Raw genomic sequence first — 15,818 nt, forward strand, 5'->3', positions numbered from 1 at the left:
CCCATCCGCGGCTCGAAGCCTCCTGGAGAGCTGCCGTCTCCGCTCGCTTCGGTCTCGTTTTTTTTTTCCGTCTCTGTGGCCGCAGGATCTGGAGAATAAACAAACACATTCCCAGGCTAGTACAGCAGAGGCAAACCTTGCCTGGGTTCGTTATTCGGAAGTTTGAATTGCGTGAAGCGTTCTGTTGATCAGTAATGAAACTACACAAAAAACGCTCTGATTCCCTTCTACTTGCATAGTTTATATAAAACCCCGTTTGATTAGCTGCTTTTAGAGTGGTCTTACAAAACTGCACAGAGGAGTAGTAGTGGTTGTACAGAGATTTTGTTGCCACTGTTGTGATCTAAGCCTGACGTGTCACACAGGCGAAGGTCCAGCCTTTCTGGTGTGTTTGCTATTGCATTTCAGCTGGGCCCAGAGAAACCTGTCCAGTTCTACAGCTCTTGTACTGCCAGGGAGAACATGGCCCCTGTTTCATAGGGATTAGAAAACGGGATGGATTCTGTTTAAAAAGGAAAGTTGTAAAAACAAAAAGGCTGAGACATCAGAGTAAGATATTTAGTAAACTAATAACGAATTTATTCTAGACTTTTATCATTTTAGTAATGTTTTTTGTTGTGAGTTTTTTAATAAAACTTGATTCTCTAGTAAAAAAATTGTGTAACATGGTAGTGAGTATGAATAGGTTAGTCCACTAGTATTGTTTACCATTGTGAAACTGTAACTTCTTGAAAAATTAGTTTTCTCAAAGCAATGTTAAGAATAGCAACCACAAAGAACAGCTAAGAGTTCTGAACACTCATCTTAAATGTGAAATCTAACAATTCTACTTTGTTTGCAACTTCACAACTATGAAGGATTGTGAAAGTATTGTATAAATCCTGTTGGCAAGCTGATACTACTGGTCCCATATGGATGGGATTTTTGCTGTACAGGTAAAATGCTGGGAAGAAATAAACTTATTCTGATAACTGCAAAGTTTGCTTTTCCTGAAAGACTTACCTATAATTGTTTTAAACTCCAAAGTCCGTATTAGTTTAGTTTGGAAATTTATTTTACACTGCTCACCTGCGTAGTCTTCTAGTGCATTCATTTTGCGCTTTTAAAACATAAATTGAGATTCTGGTTCACACGTTTGTGCAGGAGAGATGTGCTGATGTTCAGTTGTTACTTCCAGATGTACTTGACTGCTAGATACTGCTGTGAACAACTTTTTCCTAAGGATTTCAGTGTAGTACATTTTTAAGGGTTACTAGTCTTGAGGGTGTGAAAAAAATCTAGTGGCATCTAAGTAATCTTCCATGAAAACCTTTAAATATTGTGTGGTCTAAAGAACACTTCAAGCAGTTCCTTACATTCCTTTTTTTGAGTTCCTAATGATTCCTCATGTTTAATATTATGCCTTACATTCACTGCCTTGACTGCCATTTGAACTGAAATTAGTGTTTGTGGATTACAGACTTGAGTATCTTCAGTTTAGCAGTTTTCATGGGTAGATTGTTGCCTCTGCAGCACTTGAGCTGCATCCATTTTAAACACTGCATAGGTAATTTTAAAGTAGTGTTTACTTGAAAAATATTTTTATTTCAAATGTTGAAAAATTTAAATGTGATATTTCCATCTTTTACAAGTGGGATGTGGGAGAAGTAAACCTGGCCTATTTGAGATAGGTGGATCATTAAAAGAAGAGTGTCAGGGACAGAATTATGTGCTTTTTGAGTTAGATAAACTGCAATGGTAGATTGTGTCAATCTTTGTAAATGAAAGTGAGTCTCATGGGGTTTTTGTGCCATCATGTGGGAGGCAGGGTTGGTGTTTTGTTGTGTGGGTTATTTTGCATGTTTTGCTAGATTCCCCCCCACCTTTGCCCCCCTCCCCCAATTTTAGTCTCTGTTTTGTGTGTTGTATGGAACTAGTTCTTAGTTTGAAATGTCACATGAGATTACTGAGAAAAACATAACTCACATCAGAGGCAAAGTGCTAAGTGAAAAACAGTGACACAGAATGGTCAAATAAGAACTTTTCAATTCCATTATTTTAAAGCATTAACCCTTACTTTTCTGTTAGTTTTTTGATTTGACTTAAAGCGCAGGTAAGAGAGAACTAAATTATGTTCAGAAAGACTCTCTTTCACATAAGTATGTATGAAAAATACTTCTAACCATGTTCTGAAAAAAGCAGGTTTTGGTATTTACCTAGAAATGAACACTGAAGCAGTCTAAGGTAATTATTAATAACTATGGTTTCAACTGACGTCTACTTGAGAGAATAAAGGTAGTTTAATAAAATTTTAAATTTTCACTTTCTTTCAGATGCAGCAACAGAACTCCATGTGTCCAATTCTAGACTCAGAGAACTAGAAAGTATTAATGCAGCACAAAAGCTTGAAGTAAGAAATATTTGAAAGCTACTGTAATTAAAAACAATAAATAACATTTGTTTCCTGTAAACATGAAATATTGCACCAAAGTTGCCTGTCCCTGGGGTAAATCAAGAAACCAGGATGACAGTGGTGTTAGACTGTGGCTGTTTTTTTGATGAAAAACTGCTGTGACTGCTAGAGGCACATTTGTTTATAGGAGCATTTGTGTGGTGCAAGTTTTCGTCTTCTGGCTGCTGCATTTTGTGACTGTTCCTACCTGTCCTGTGTGCTTGGACCGCAGCAATACACTTGGTTCTGAAAAACTTGCAGATCCAAATATCTTTCAGGTTTTCATAAATATTAACTGGTAAAGACTTAAAATTGTTTATAGCAGTTCATATATGACCACAAATAAAAGCACATTTAGAATGTTTGTTTATGCTGGACAGAATATCTTTCACAGCAAGCTTCAAAATACTGATTGTTCATGTTCCCTGATGCAGTTCTCTGTCTGTGTGGTCCTACTGTATGGTCATTTTGACATAGTTCCAGAGCGTATTCTTCCAAAACTGCTTGCAAATCCTTTGTGCCCTTGTGGAAAGTGATTTTGTGTACTTTTACAAAGGACTTTTTTGGTCTTGTGACTTCATTTATGTCTGTAAATCAACAACTTTTGTGTATGTTTTGAGCCCTCAAGACCACTGAGAAGTTAAGGTAGTATTTTGGGGAAGTAACTGTTCTCGCTGGTGCTTTTTCTAGACTCTTGCCATCTGCTATTGGCCAATGTCAGAGAGAGAATTCTGAACTGTATGGGTGTTAGTTTTGATTTGTGCTTTGTGGTTGTTTTTAAATTCCACCTTTGGATTGTACTAAGATGTAATTCAGCCCTTAATTTTAATTCTTAGCATTTGCGTCTGGTTATCACAAGCCTTTTTATGAAAGTGAGCTAAAGTCCATGCCGTATAAAAATGGAAAGCTTGGACATGGATGTGACTTTGGACCCACATTTGGAAGTTACTATCACTGTGTGTTTTGAGTGAAATAATATGAGAAATCTGTACAATTTATTTGATTTCTTTACTTTTCAGCAGGCTTATACTTTTCTAATTCCATAAGAACTGTTCCAAATTTACCAACATTCTTTTCTTATTTCGCTAGAACGAGAGACTGAAAAAAGTCTGTAGTGATTTAGAAGAAAAGCATGAAGCAGCAGAGCTTCAGATAAAACAGTTATCTGTAGAGTACCGAAATCAGCTTCAACAGAAAGAGGTAGGATACACAGTAAAATATTTGTGGAAGTACACAATAAACTTGCGTATTATGCGGTTTAATCTCTTCATTACAGTATCTGTGTCCTTTCAGTGGAAGTATTGGTCACAGTTGTGGTCTCTTGGTTTGTTGATGCTGAGAGACTAAAGACATATGTTTCATTGAATCATGTAATATAGACAGAACTGCCAGGAGATAGTTGAGACAAGAGAAAACTCTCTGGGAATGTCACACATAAATAAAAATTTCTGTTCTTTCTGGAATCACTGTGAGAAAGGACACAAACTGCTTTGTATATCTGATCCAGTTGTCTTGAAGGAAGGCAACAGTACCAAATTCTCATATGAATCAATTATATTGTCTGTAGATATAATTATTTGTCTTAACTTATTCAATTAAAGGGAACAAAACTAGCTTTCATAATTTGACAAGTGTCCCTTTGTGATGGAAACATCAACTTTATAACCTGCTGTGTAATGTGAAATTTCATATTTCACATTATTTCATGTAATGAAATTCATTATTTCATTACATTCATTTCATTATTATTTCATGTAATGTGAAATTTCCTTTTAAATGCAGAAAGTTGCCAATATGCCTGAAATTACACAAAAGGGGGTTTATTTCTCCTGTATTTGTAAATGGATGTGGAAAGTAGAGGAAATAAAATTTCGACATGTATAGAATTCTGCTTATTAAATACAATAACAGAGTTGTTATGAGAAAATTGCGTGCCACTAGTTTCAGTTTATTGTAAATAATTGTAATAATTTTGTAAATAAGTACATTTCAATGCATTGAGTTGTTAAGTTTAAAAGAAATCAAATGTAATATAAATAACTGGGGGAGCATCATATATTGCTTAATTTTCATATCTGAATACCCTCTTTAAATATTTAAGTTTTTTGTGCAACCTGCTAAGCTTGCTGTAGTGCTTACGTGCCTTGGCTGTTGAAAAAATCAGCAAATGGGTTTACTGAAGTTTTGTTTAACTGAAAACTTAGAAAACTTTTAATATCTGTCCTTGTGTGAGATACTTTGTAAAAGATCAGCTATGGTTGCTTTTCTCCATTAGGAGAGTCTTTGGGATTTTTTCATTTTCTTTTTAGTGAAAGTGATCGTTCATTTGGGCTGATGGGGAGTGGTTTGGTTGGTTCGTGTTTCCTAAGGCCCCAAGGGGTAAAGTAAAGTGTGTTTCGCTCTTCAGGTGGAAATCAGCCATCTAAAAGCTAGACAGAATGCACTACAGGAACAACTGCAGAAAGTACAGACGGCTGCTCAGTCAGCGCAGGTGGGAGCTGGTGTTTTGCCACCAGCCACTACCTCAGCTTCTTATGTTCCTGTCGTCAGACATTCCTCAGGTTTTGAAGGAGATGACATGGATTTTGGAGATATAATCTGGTCACAACAAGAGATTAATAAATTATCCAATCAAGTTTCTACACTTGAATCTGAGGTTGACCACTGGAAGCAGATTGCACTGGTGAGTAGTTCTCTTCTATCTTACCCTGCCATTTCCCCTCCAAATTAGTGTTTTCATTGCAGTAGTTTTCGGAGTGGGTCTTTTGAAAGTTCATGCTGTACAATTTCTAGAAGCAACATGATTTCACAGAAAAGCTGAAACCTAATGATCATTTAGTCATGATCTTGGTATCACGTAACTAGGGATGCATTCAGTGATTAAGTTCTAAATGTTTTTTCATGATAGATCATTTTCAAGTTAGGAAGAGAGTTTCAAAAATGTTCACCTAGAATACTACTTCAGGGTTTCATTTTTATGCAGCCTTTCAGAAAATACTTTTCTTCTTACTGGCTGTAATGCTGATTATTTATTGACAGCACAATACTGTCCAAAGTGATAGCTGGATACTTGCCTATGGATTTTACTTACTCTTCTCTCAGTTCTTAATATGTCCATTGTAATTCATAGTCTGCTGAAAGAAGAAAATATAATCTTTCAAGCTGTTGATGTGAGTCATCATTTTTCAAGCTATAGCCTGATTTGGAGGTATAATTTCACCATGTGGAAATACTGAAGTAAAATTAAGCAACACTCTTGTCTTATTAGATGCAGTAATGCCTGCCACCCCAAACTTCTATGCATTTGCATGTAATAATACAAAAAAAAAAAATAAAAAAGAAAATGTTTGTATTGAAGTGTCCATTTTTTTTTTTTTAATCAAAATTACTGTAGATTTAAATTTGGCTTCATGTTAGCTTTGTTGCTTTCTACTTTTGAGTATAAATGGAGGAAGCACTTATTTGAAAAATGTATGTATTTATCACAACTTTGACAAAGATATGATTTTTTTCTTTTCTCAGTCTTCCAAAGTGCAAGGGATAAATGATGCTGAGCAAAGTGAAATATGTAAACTGCAAAATATTGTTAAGGTAAGATGACAACTCTGACAAATTAGTCTGATGCTTTAGCCTTGATTGTTCTGCCTATGGTCACATGACTTGTGAATGTAGTTAAAATATTTACAATGCTAGCACTTGCACGTTCTCTATTTTAAAATGCATGTGGGCATGTAATAGCACAGCAACATTTCAGTCAGCAGTACAATATTTTAAAACAGCTATTCTCCAAAGGGGTGTTTGTATGATTTGATGAATATAGTAGGTAAGCTTAAAAGAATGATGTTAGTATTTATGAGAGAAAATCACTTTCAGAAGCTGAAAATTTTACCAGTTAGAACTCATTTCTTTCTTTTGTATTTTTTCATTCTTAAGCTTCTGTACTTCATTCTTCCATTGTGTTTTTCTAATTGTATTTTTAGGAGCTCAAACAGAATTTAAGTCAAGAAATAGATGAACATCAACATGAACTTTCAGTTCTGCAGGATGCACACAGACAAAAACTAATAGAGATAAGTCGTCGACATCGAGAAGAGCTGAGTGAATATGAAGAAAGAATTGAAGAACTTGAGAATCAGTTACAGCAAGGTCTTTATTACCACATGCTTTTTTATTTCATGTACAGTGAATTTTGGTTAAAGCATCAAACATGTATGTAACTGTAACAGACATCAAGTGCATGTTGTTTAGGCATTTCAATGTCAGCTTTAATTCAGCTTCATGTTGAAGACACATGCGTGTCCTGGTATCTTACCTTCGCTGTGTTTGACTAGAACACCAGAGTGATGGCATAGGATCATGCATCAGTCTAGACGAGATCATTTTCCACACATATAGAATGTTGTACTCTCAAATTCTACACTTCCTGGTTTCTTAACTTACACTGAATATGGGTGTGGACAAGACATATGAAAATTGAAGATAAAATCTCAGCACAAGAGTAGTTTTGATAAGAACTACCTGCCAGCTCGGTTACTTGACAAAAGCTCAAAGACTGCCATAAGGCCCATGCCTTAGTCTGGCACGACTAGATTGTAGAAGCTCAGTAATTCTCACAGGGAGCTTTTCGTTGTCTTCTAGGTATTTCATATTCCATAAAAATAGTCATGTCCATTAGGTTTCCTTAGAGGCCGCTTTGCACAAATATGTAAAATTTGCTTGTAAACCTCTATGTTATTGTCTGTTAAAACTCAGAATTCTAAGGAATATATACTCTTCTTTTGGAAAGAGAAATCCATTTTCTTCTTGGAAGTAAGCGAAACATTTTCACAGCCTCTTAATTTCTAAGATAGTACTGATAGGGAATTTATTTCTTAAAATCAGATGCCTCTTAAGATGTAATCTGTCTTTTGCTGCATGTACTATATATACTGCACATATATGTGCCATCAGGGCTAAGGCAGTGAAGGCAAAGGTAGGAATCCTATAGCTGTTGCATTACAGGTCGTCTGTAAAATAAATACCGCTCAGCTTTTGATGAATTTGAGCATTTAATTTTTTTCATTTTGTTGGTTCTGTTTGAGAACATAATACAGATGGGTGGGGTGAAGCATTAGAGCTTACACTGAAATTAGTTCATGGTGTGCTTTCCTTTAACTTTTTTTTTTCTGTACACTTCTGATTATGTCTTTTTAAACTCTTGTAACATAGCTGGAAATTACATTGTGAGGATTGTACAGAACTGTGAATGTCGTGACAGTATGGTGGACCTGTGAAAACATCAATTCTGCAAAATGAGATCTTTAGGTGAAAAACTGTGCATCATTTAGCAAACGATAAACCAATTTGTAGAGAATAGTTTTCTATAGTAACCATTCATCAAACCTTTGAGATTTAATTAATTAAATTATAAACAGTGATTTTGCATCAGACTCGATTAGATGGGCTTTGATAAATTATTCTTAGAAAACTGAGGGATTCCAAATCCTCATAAATTAGATTATCGTCTCCCCACTAAGAGACTTGGGGGTCAAGCATATTTTAAATAAACTGTGAACAAGTATGTTGTGCAACACTTAACCTTCTATAATTATTTCAATCCAGGGATGTGTAAGTATTTGAAAAGCTGCTTATCACACCAGTAATATCTTTACCACTGCTTCAAATGTTAATTCTATTTAAGTAAGCTTTCTGTTGATGATGACCATGTCTTTGGTTTAGAGTGTCTCCCTCTGTCAGAATAAGGGGTGGAAGAAGAGACTTTTTAAGCAAGAGTTCTACAGTGCTGGCTTTGGTTAATATGGCCAACAATCTTTTTTGCTTTTTAGGTGGTGTGAGCACTGATGCTATAGATGACTCTAAAATTAATGAACAGAAAAAAACCGCTCAGAGTCTAGAAGGAACAAAAGTGGAAGAATTACAGCTTGTAAAGGACCTGGAAGATGAAATAAGAAAATTAAACCAAAAATTGTCTTCTGCCAAAGAAGAAAACAAAATTCTTCTGAAAGAGCAAGAATTGGCAAATAGAGAAAAAATCCAAATAATGCAAAAATACGAAAATCTGAAATCTGACTTCAGTATGCTTCAAAGTTCTGTTGCAGAGCAAGATGCTCTCCTGAAAGAAAAGGAGAAGAAGCTCCAATCAAAGACATCGCTACCGGAAGATGTTGTCAGACTACAGCAAGCACTGTTAGGTAGAAAGATGATGACTTAAAAATATTATTTATTTTAGGATGTTTTCACTTTTAATGCTAAGAATTCATTTTAAGAATTTGGAACTGAATATGAGAATATGTACATTTTAAAAGTTGTTGCTTTAGAAAAGACTTTTCCATCAAGATAAGACTAAGCAGAGAAGGAAGCGTAATTAGGACTAGCATGATTATCATAGGGGCTTCTGGTTAGGTAAGTAATTATATCTGCACGTTGCTCGGTAGGTTTTTCTTTAATAGTAAGCAAGCCTCAGTAGAAGTTTTTCGTTTTGTGTATAAAGACAGTGCACATATCTTCTTAAAGAAACACTGAAATTCATCTGCTTAAGAAGTATATCTCTACGTAGAAAATCCTTCAGTATTGCATAACTGATACACTGCAATATCAAAGTTCTCCTAATGCAGACTCACTTGTAAAAGTAGTGCTCTGCTTTCTGGTGATGAAATACTGTGAAACTTCCCTAGACTAGATGGTCCTGCTCTGGCAGGGGGGTTGGACTCGACGAACTCTGGAGGTCCCTTCCAACCCCTAACATTCTGCGATTCTGTGATATTCATTTTTGAGCAGCAGAGTTGTTGGGATAAGGTGGGAGAAGGATTTAGTTTTACTGCTGTTTGGAAAGTAGTAAATTGATGTGGCTTTTTTTGTTTACCTTTACAGAAGCAGAAAACGAAATAGCAAGACTTTCAAGTTTAAATCAGGTAAAGCAATTTCTAAATTAAGCTAACAAAAAAGTTAATAACAGTAACTGATGGAAAACATTCTGTCACTATACATTTTTTTGAGCATTCACACTTCTACATAATAATTGTATTGATTACAGGGTTATTTGTAGATTAAGTCTATAATTACATGGGGAATTGATAGAATTTATACATTTTGATCTGTGGAACACCACAGTGTACTCTGCTGAAGAAAACTAGCAGAGTTCTACCTATCCCATTGCTACTTAGACTGCCATAACATACATTTTAAAAATATTAATACTACATTCTGTAAAATTTTTCATTTTTCATCTCTTCTACTTTGGCATGTTTCTATTTTGGCAGTGTTACCAGTTGTAAAATATCTCTCTACTTCTATGTAGTACTCTAATAATACTGCATTTTGTCTTACTGATGAAGTTAAGCAGTGCAACATAGAGTTTCTCTGGAGCACACTTTTAGGTTTTTTTGCAAGGTTGATTTAGTCCTTTATAAACTCAGGCTTGAGAGATTTGGCTTCGTTCACTTTGTATCCAGTAGTCTTTTTTAGCTGGGGTCTTCTGCGTTTTGTATGCATTCAAGAATTTCCCTTGCTTTCTTCATGAGGATGTTATTCGGGTGTCCTGTCTCACCATGCAGCCTACTATGTGTTTAGGGTATCTCATGTAGATATTAGTAATTTATCCCATCTCTGGGTCCATACCTCAGAAGTCAATATAACTTTGCTTGTCAGACTGTGGCTTTTTGTACTGACGTGTAAATTGCACTCCTCAGCTTAGTGATGAGCAAATAAATGGGTGTGTATCAGTATTAGAGACAAATACTTCATGATGGAGAATTTTTAACTGGGTTAATGTGTAGGCTTAGAGGTTCTAACATAAAAATTGATTATTTCCTTTACTGGTTGAGGGGGGAAAAAAAGAAACTATTTCAAATCTGAACAGTGAATAAATTTTAACAAGATAAAGTCTAATATTCAGAATTTTTTTTTTTTAGCCTAAGGAGGGACTTGAGAAGGAACTGACAAGTGCACAACGTAAAAATGAGAATGTCCTTTCTGTGTGTACTGAGGATCAGAATTCAGAATTAGGTCAGTTAAGGCAAGATTTGGAAAGGAAACAACATGAATTAAATGAGAGTCTTGCTGAAAGAGAAACATTAATAGCTGAGCTGGAAGAACTAGACAAGGAGAATCAAGAAGCTACTCAGATAATAAATATTGCAACTAGTTATTGAATATTTATCCTCTCGTAATGTATTCTTGTGTTCATTTCAGCATATGATTACACTGAAAGAGCAGCTGTCAAAACAACACACAGAAGCTGATAGTATCATCAAGCAGCTGAAATTGGACATAGATTTTGAAAGAAAAAAAGTATCAGAATTAGAAATGGAGAAGATGGAAACCATTAAGGAGTTAGATAGTCAGAGAGACAAACTAAGCCAGTGTTCATATGCACTGAATGACTTGCATATAAGTAAGCAGCAGCTTCAAGATAATATTAAAGCTCTTCAGGAACAGTTAAGGAAAGCCCAGGACTGTAATTTGCATAATAAAAAAGAAATTGGAGAATTGCAGCAGAGACTAAAAGAAAGAGAGGAGGAACTTTCTATGTCCTTGAGCAAGTTAACCGAAAAAAGTAATCAGGAGTCTAACTGGACTTGTCAAGATCTTGTTCTGAAAGAAAGAGAAGTGGAAATTACAAAGCTACAGAATGACATTTCAGAAAATAAAAAACAAAATGAAGACTTAGAGAAATCTCTGTCTGATCTCAGAACAGAAAATGGAAAGCTGACAGCAGCCATTGAAGACCTAAAACAGGAGTTAACTGATGCCCTTTCCGAGAAAAATAAAGTTTATTTGGAAAAAGACACTGTTGTGGAGGCATTGAAAATGGAAAAAAGACAGTTAGAGAACGAATTAAACCAGACAGAGAAGAGACTTTTGGAACAAGCACATAAGTATAAGCAAACAATTGAGGAATTGTCAAATGCACGTAGTATGGATACCACTGCATTGCAGCTTGAACATGAGCGCCTGGTTAAACTCAATCAAGAGAAAGACTTTAAGATTGCTGAGCTGAACAGTAGCATTGAGCAGATGGAGATTGACCATCAAGAAACAAAAGAGATCTTGACTACTAGCTTAGGAGGACAAAAGCAGTTGACAGATCTCTTAAAAGAAAAAGAGATATTTATTGAAAAATATAAAAATCAAGCCTTACAGGTGAAGCAGGAACTTGAGGAATACATTAAAGTTTCAAAAAAGCAGGATGTCTTAAAACAGAACTTGGAAGAAAAAGACAGGAGTCTTGCAGTCATGAAGGAAGAAAATAACCATTTGAAAGAAGAAATAGAACGCCTGAAGGATCAGCAGAGTAGATCTATGCCTGTGGTTGAGCCTAAAACTCTAGATATTATTATTGAACTTGAAAGTGAGATTGCACAGTTAAAAATTATAAAGAATAATCTTGAAGAAGAAATAGAAGTTCACAAAAAAACAATAGAAGATCAGAATCAAACAACAGTGCAACTTCAGCAGTCTTTGCAGGAGCAAAGAAAGGAAATAGATGAGTCTAAATTTCAGTGTGAGCAAATGAATGTTACACATGAAAGACTTTCTTTAGAGAAAGATGAGGAAATTAAAAATTTGCAGAAAACAATTGAACAAATTAAAACTCAGTTGCACAAAGAGAGGCAGATTATTCAAACTGATTCCTCTGATCTGTTTCAGGAAACCAAAGTTCAGACACTTAATGGAGAAAATGGAAATGAAAAACATGACTTATCTAAAGCTGAAATTGAAAGACTGGTAGAAGGTATCAAAGAAAGGGAGATGGAGATTAAGCTTCTAAATGAAAAGAATGTTTATTTAAGTCAGCAGATTGATCAGTTATCTAAGGATGAAGTTGGCAAACTTACTCGGATCATTCAAGAGAAGGATTTAGAAATACAAGCTCTCAATGCTAGAGTTTCTTCAGCTTCCTGTAGGCAAGATGTTCTTTGTCTTCAGCAGCAGCTGCAAGCTTATGTTATAGAAAGGGAACAAGTACTAGCGGTCCTAAGTGAAAAGACAAGAGAAAACAGTCAGTTAAAAACAGAGTATCGTAATATCATGGATATGGTTGCTGCTAAAGAAGCAGCTTTGGTAAGGTTGCAAGAAGAGAATCAGAAGTTATCTAACAGATCTGAAAACAGCAGTCAAGACATGTCTAGAGAAACTATTCAAAATTTATCCCGTATCATTCGAGAAAAAGATATTGAAATAGATGCTCTAAGTCAGAAATGTCAAACCTTATTGACTGTCCTGCAGACATCCAGTACAGGTACTGATAATGAGTCAGGAGGTGTTAACAGTAACCAGTTTGAGGAACTTCTGCAAGAACGTGATAAACTAAAACAGCAAGTAAAGAAGATGGAGGAGTGGAAGCAACAAGTAATAACCACGGTTCAGAACATGCAGCATGAGTCAGCTCACCTCCAAGAAGAGTTACACAAGCTTCAAGCACAAATTTCAGTTGAAAGTGATAGTAATTCAAAGTTGCAGGTAGATTATAATGGCTTGATTCAGAGTTATGAACAGAATGAAAAGAAGCTGAAAAGTTTTAGTCAGGAATTAGCACAAGTTCAACACAGCATAGGGCAGCTTCATAACACCAAGGATCTTCTCCTGAGTAAACTTGATTTGGTAACACCATCTGTGGCAATGGCTTCCACTGTTTCCCAGCTTTCAGGCATTCAGTACAGTGCTCTTGAAGTACTCAGTGATGAGTCTAAACTCCTTCAAAAGGAGTTGGAACAACTGAAAAAGAAGTTGCAAGAGAAAGATTCGACTATTAGGACTCTTCAGGAAAACAATAAACGATTATCTGATTCTGTGGCTACAGCATCAGAGATTGAAAGAAAGAGTCAGCAAGGGACTGAGTCAGAGATGAGGCAAATCAAAGAAAAACAGGATGTCTTACAAAAATCACTGAGGGAAAAAGACATATTAATTAAATCTAAAAGTGATCAGTTACTCTCTGTGAGTGAAAATCTTAGTAACAAAGAAAATGAAAATGAGCTTTTGAAGCAAGCTGTGACTAATCTTAAAGAAAGAAATTTAATTTTAGAAATGGATATTCGAAAACTGAAAGAAGAAAATGAAAAAATAGTTGCAAGGTGCAGGGAAAAAGAAACAGAATTCCGAGCACTTCAGGAGACTAATATGCAATTTTCAATGATGCTGAAAGAGAAAGAGTTTGAGTCTCACTCAATGAAGGAAAAAGCTCTTGCTTTTGAGAAGCTGTTGAAAGAAAAAGAACAGGTATGTGCATTCTTATTTACAAATATCTTTTAAAATTATACACAAAAATGCATTACCAGGTGACTATATAGCCATCAAGTGTTTGCCTGAAATCCATTTGTGACTTCTTACTGCATTACACCACAACAAAAATCCTCCCCCTGCAAAGTTAAGAAATTAAGAGGTGGCAGGTGAGTGTTTTACAATGGTATCTGTTAATTGTGCAGCCATAAACTACATTGTTCATTTATGTGGAAATTGCTTATACAGTGAACATGAGCATCCCACTGCTATAAGTACAAGGAACAGTGTCATAGAATCATAGAATGGTTTGGATTGTAGGGGACCTTCAAAATTGGATTATTTTTAAGGCAGTTTCAACCCCCTGCCTTGGAAGGGACACCTTTCACTAGATAAGGTTACTCAAAGCCTCATCCAGCCTGGCCTTGAACACTTCCAGTGATTCACGTCTTCTGGCATCCATAACACCTCTGAGCAACCTGTTCCAGTGTTTCACCACTCTTGCATCTCTCTCTTGAAGCATTTTCAAACTACCAACTAAATCTGCGATGTAATGTATTTGGAAAAGCAAGATACAAATTGCATTTAACAATATCTACCTTTACCAATTTACCATTTGGAGGTCTCAACTTCGACATAATACATGTGGAAAAACTAGAATCATAGAATGTATTTAGTTGGAAGGGACCTTCAAAGGCCATCTAGTCCAACCCCTTTACAATAAACAGGGACATCTTTAACTAGGTCAGATTTCTCAGGGCCATATCAAGCCTAAGATTATTTATTTTTTTGGAGAAGTTTGACTTAGGACAGAAGTTTAGCTCTGTTTGCTCAGTAGAGGTTTCCCTGTCCTCTTTAAAGAAATACTGTGGAATTACAGTGAGAAGTTTTGTTGTCTCAAAGTACAGTTATACTGTGGAAAAATAGCTTTGAATTACTATTGAGACTCTTTTACATTCATCAGTCTTGCTCATAAAAAATACACTTTACAAATTCACCATCTTACTATTTTGGAGGGTTTGTTACTATTATTCTAACTTGTGGAGATCTGCGCTGTCTGGCTAGGTTCTCTGTGCTACACGTCTTTGCCTGCAAGCTTTTATTTACTAGTGACTTGTCAGTTTGACAAGTGTGGAACATCTGTCTGGAGAATTTTCTTGCAAAAATCTGAGAATTTCCTGTTACACACTTTTTGTTCATCATGGAGATCTAGGAAAAATAGTACTCAGTTTTGTATTTTGTGTACATGTCAGAAGACAACACGGCATAAGAAGAGAAAGTTTGCCTGCAGGTTTATGTTTTACTGAAAAATTAATTTTACTATATTCAGATTGATTAATAAAAATAATTGAAGGTCGTAAGTGTTAGTGATAAAAACCAAGATTGTTTTACTCAATAAAAATAGCTGCTTTCAGGGCAACATATGAGACAAAAGGCAAAGAGCATGCTGAAAATTGAAAACACATTCATGTGTACATGTGAATTTTGTGTAACACGTACTTCTCCTTTATACGCCAATTTAAAGTTAGAGTAAATTGCATGTAAGTTGAAACATTATTGATAAAAATTTGACATGATGGACATTGCTGTTATTCATTGAAGGCTAATCCTTGTATGAGGTCACATTGTGGTTTGTTTTTAAAGTTTTCTTCACGTTTATTGTTAAGTTCAGACAAGTTTACCTACCTAGGCTGATGCTTTACATGTGCGTGGCCTAATAAATGGGCATCATAGAGAACAGATTCCAGAAAAAGAGGGGAAAAAGTGAAATTTTCAAGTATACAGATGACTGAGACACTATGAACATAATACATATCTCTTATGTGAAGATAGGTAGGTGTCTGTTTATTCACAGCAGTAAGACAATGCATCTGTATAGTGTCTTTTAGCAATCACTTTGTCTTGTAATGTGAAATAACTTCAAAAGAATACTTTTCTGGAATGTTTTGCTGTGCTGTAGGGTCATAAGTGTCCTGCCCATTTCCTTGTTAGATCAGTATTGTCTGTATGCTTTTCTGTTAGGCATCGACTGTTCTCTCCTTTGGTAAAGTTATTTGCTGCATTTGAAATGCTTGTTTGTGTCTTCAACAGGGCAAGACAGGAGAATTAAATCAACTGTTAAATGAAGTTAAGTCAATGCAGGAAAAGGCTGTTTCCTTTCAGCAGG

General features: G+C 35.5%; 1 protein-coding gene across 1 annotated transcript in view; it reads left to right on the forward strand.

The window, feature by feature from the left end:
- Positions 1 to 2,312: 2,312 nt before the first annotated feature.
- Positions 2,313 to 15,818, forward strand: part of TRIP11 (thyroid hormone receptor interactor 11) — a gene marked incomplete at both ends in the record, with an annotated part of 14,010 nt that continues 504 nt past the window's right edge. The window contains 10 exons of the mRNA XM_008949362.1: positions 2,313 to 2,389; positions 3,521 to 3,631; positions 4,839 to 5,114; positions 5,954 to 6,022; positions 6,412 to 6,577; positions 8,257 to 8,622; positions 9,302 to 9,342; positions 10,351 to 10,566; positions 10,622 to 13,651; positions 15,743 to 15,818. The exon at positions 15,743 to 15,818 is cut by the window's right edge and continues 89 nt beyond it. Coding sequence (XP_008947610.1) covers positions 2,313 to 2,389; positions 3,521 to 3,631; positions 4,839 to 5,114; positions 5,954 to 6,022; positions 6,412 to 6,577; positions 8,257 to 8,622; positions 9,302 to 9,342; positions 10,351 to 10,566; positions 10,622 to 13,651; positions 15,743 to 15,818 — 4,428 coding nt within the window. The remainder of the gene's footprint in view (positions 2,390 to 3,520; positions 3,632 to 4,838; positions 5,115 to 5,953; positions 6,023 to 6,411; positions 6,578 to 8,256; positions 8,623 to 9,301; positions 9,343 to 10,350; positions 10,567 to 10,621; positions 13,652 to 15,742) is intronic.

Source organism: Merops nubicus, unplaced genomic scaffold (genome assembly GCF_000691845.1).
Source record: "Merops nubicus isolate BGI_N331 unplaced genomic scaffold, ASM69184v1 scaffold26250, whole genome shotgun sequence".
NCBI classification, from domain to species: Eukaryota; Metazoa; Chordata; class Aves; order Coraciiformes; family Meropidae; genus Merops; species Merops nubicus.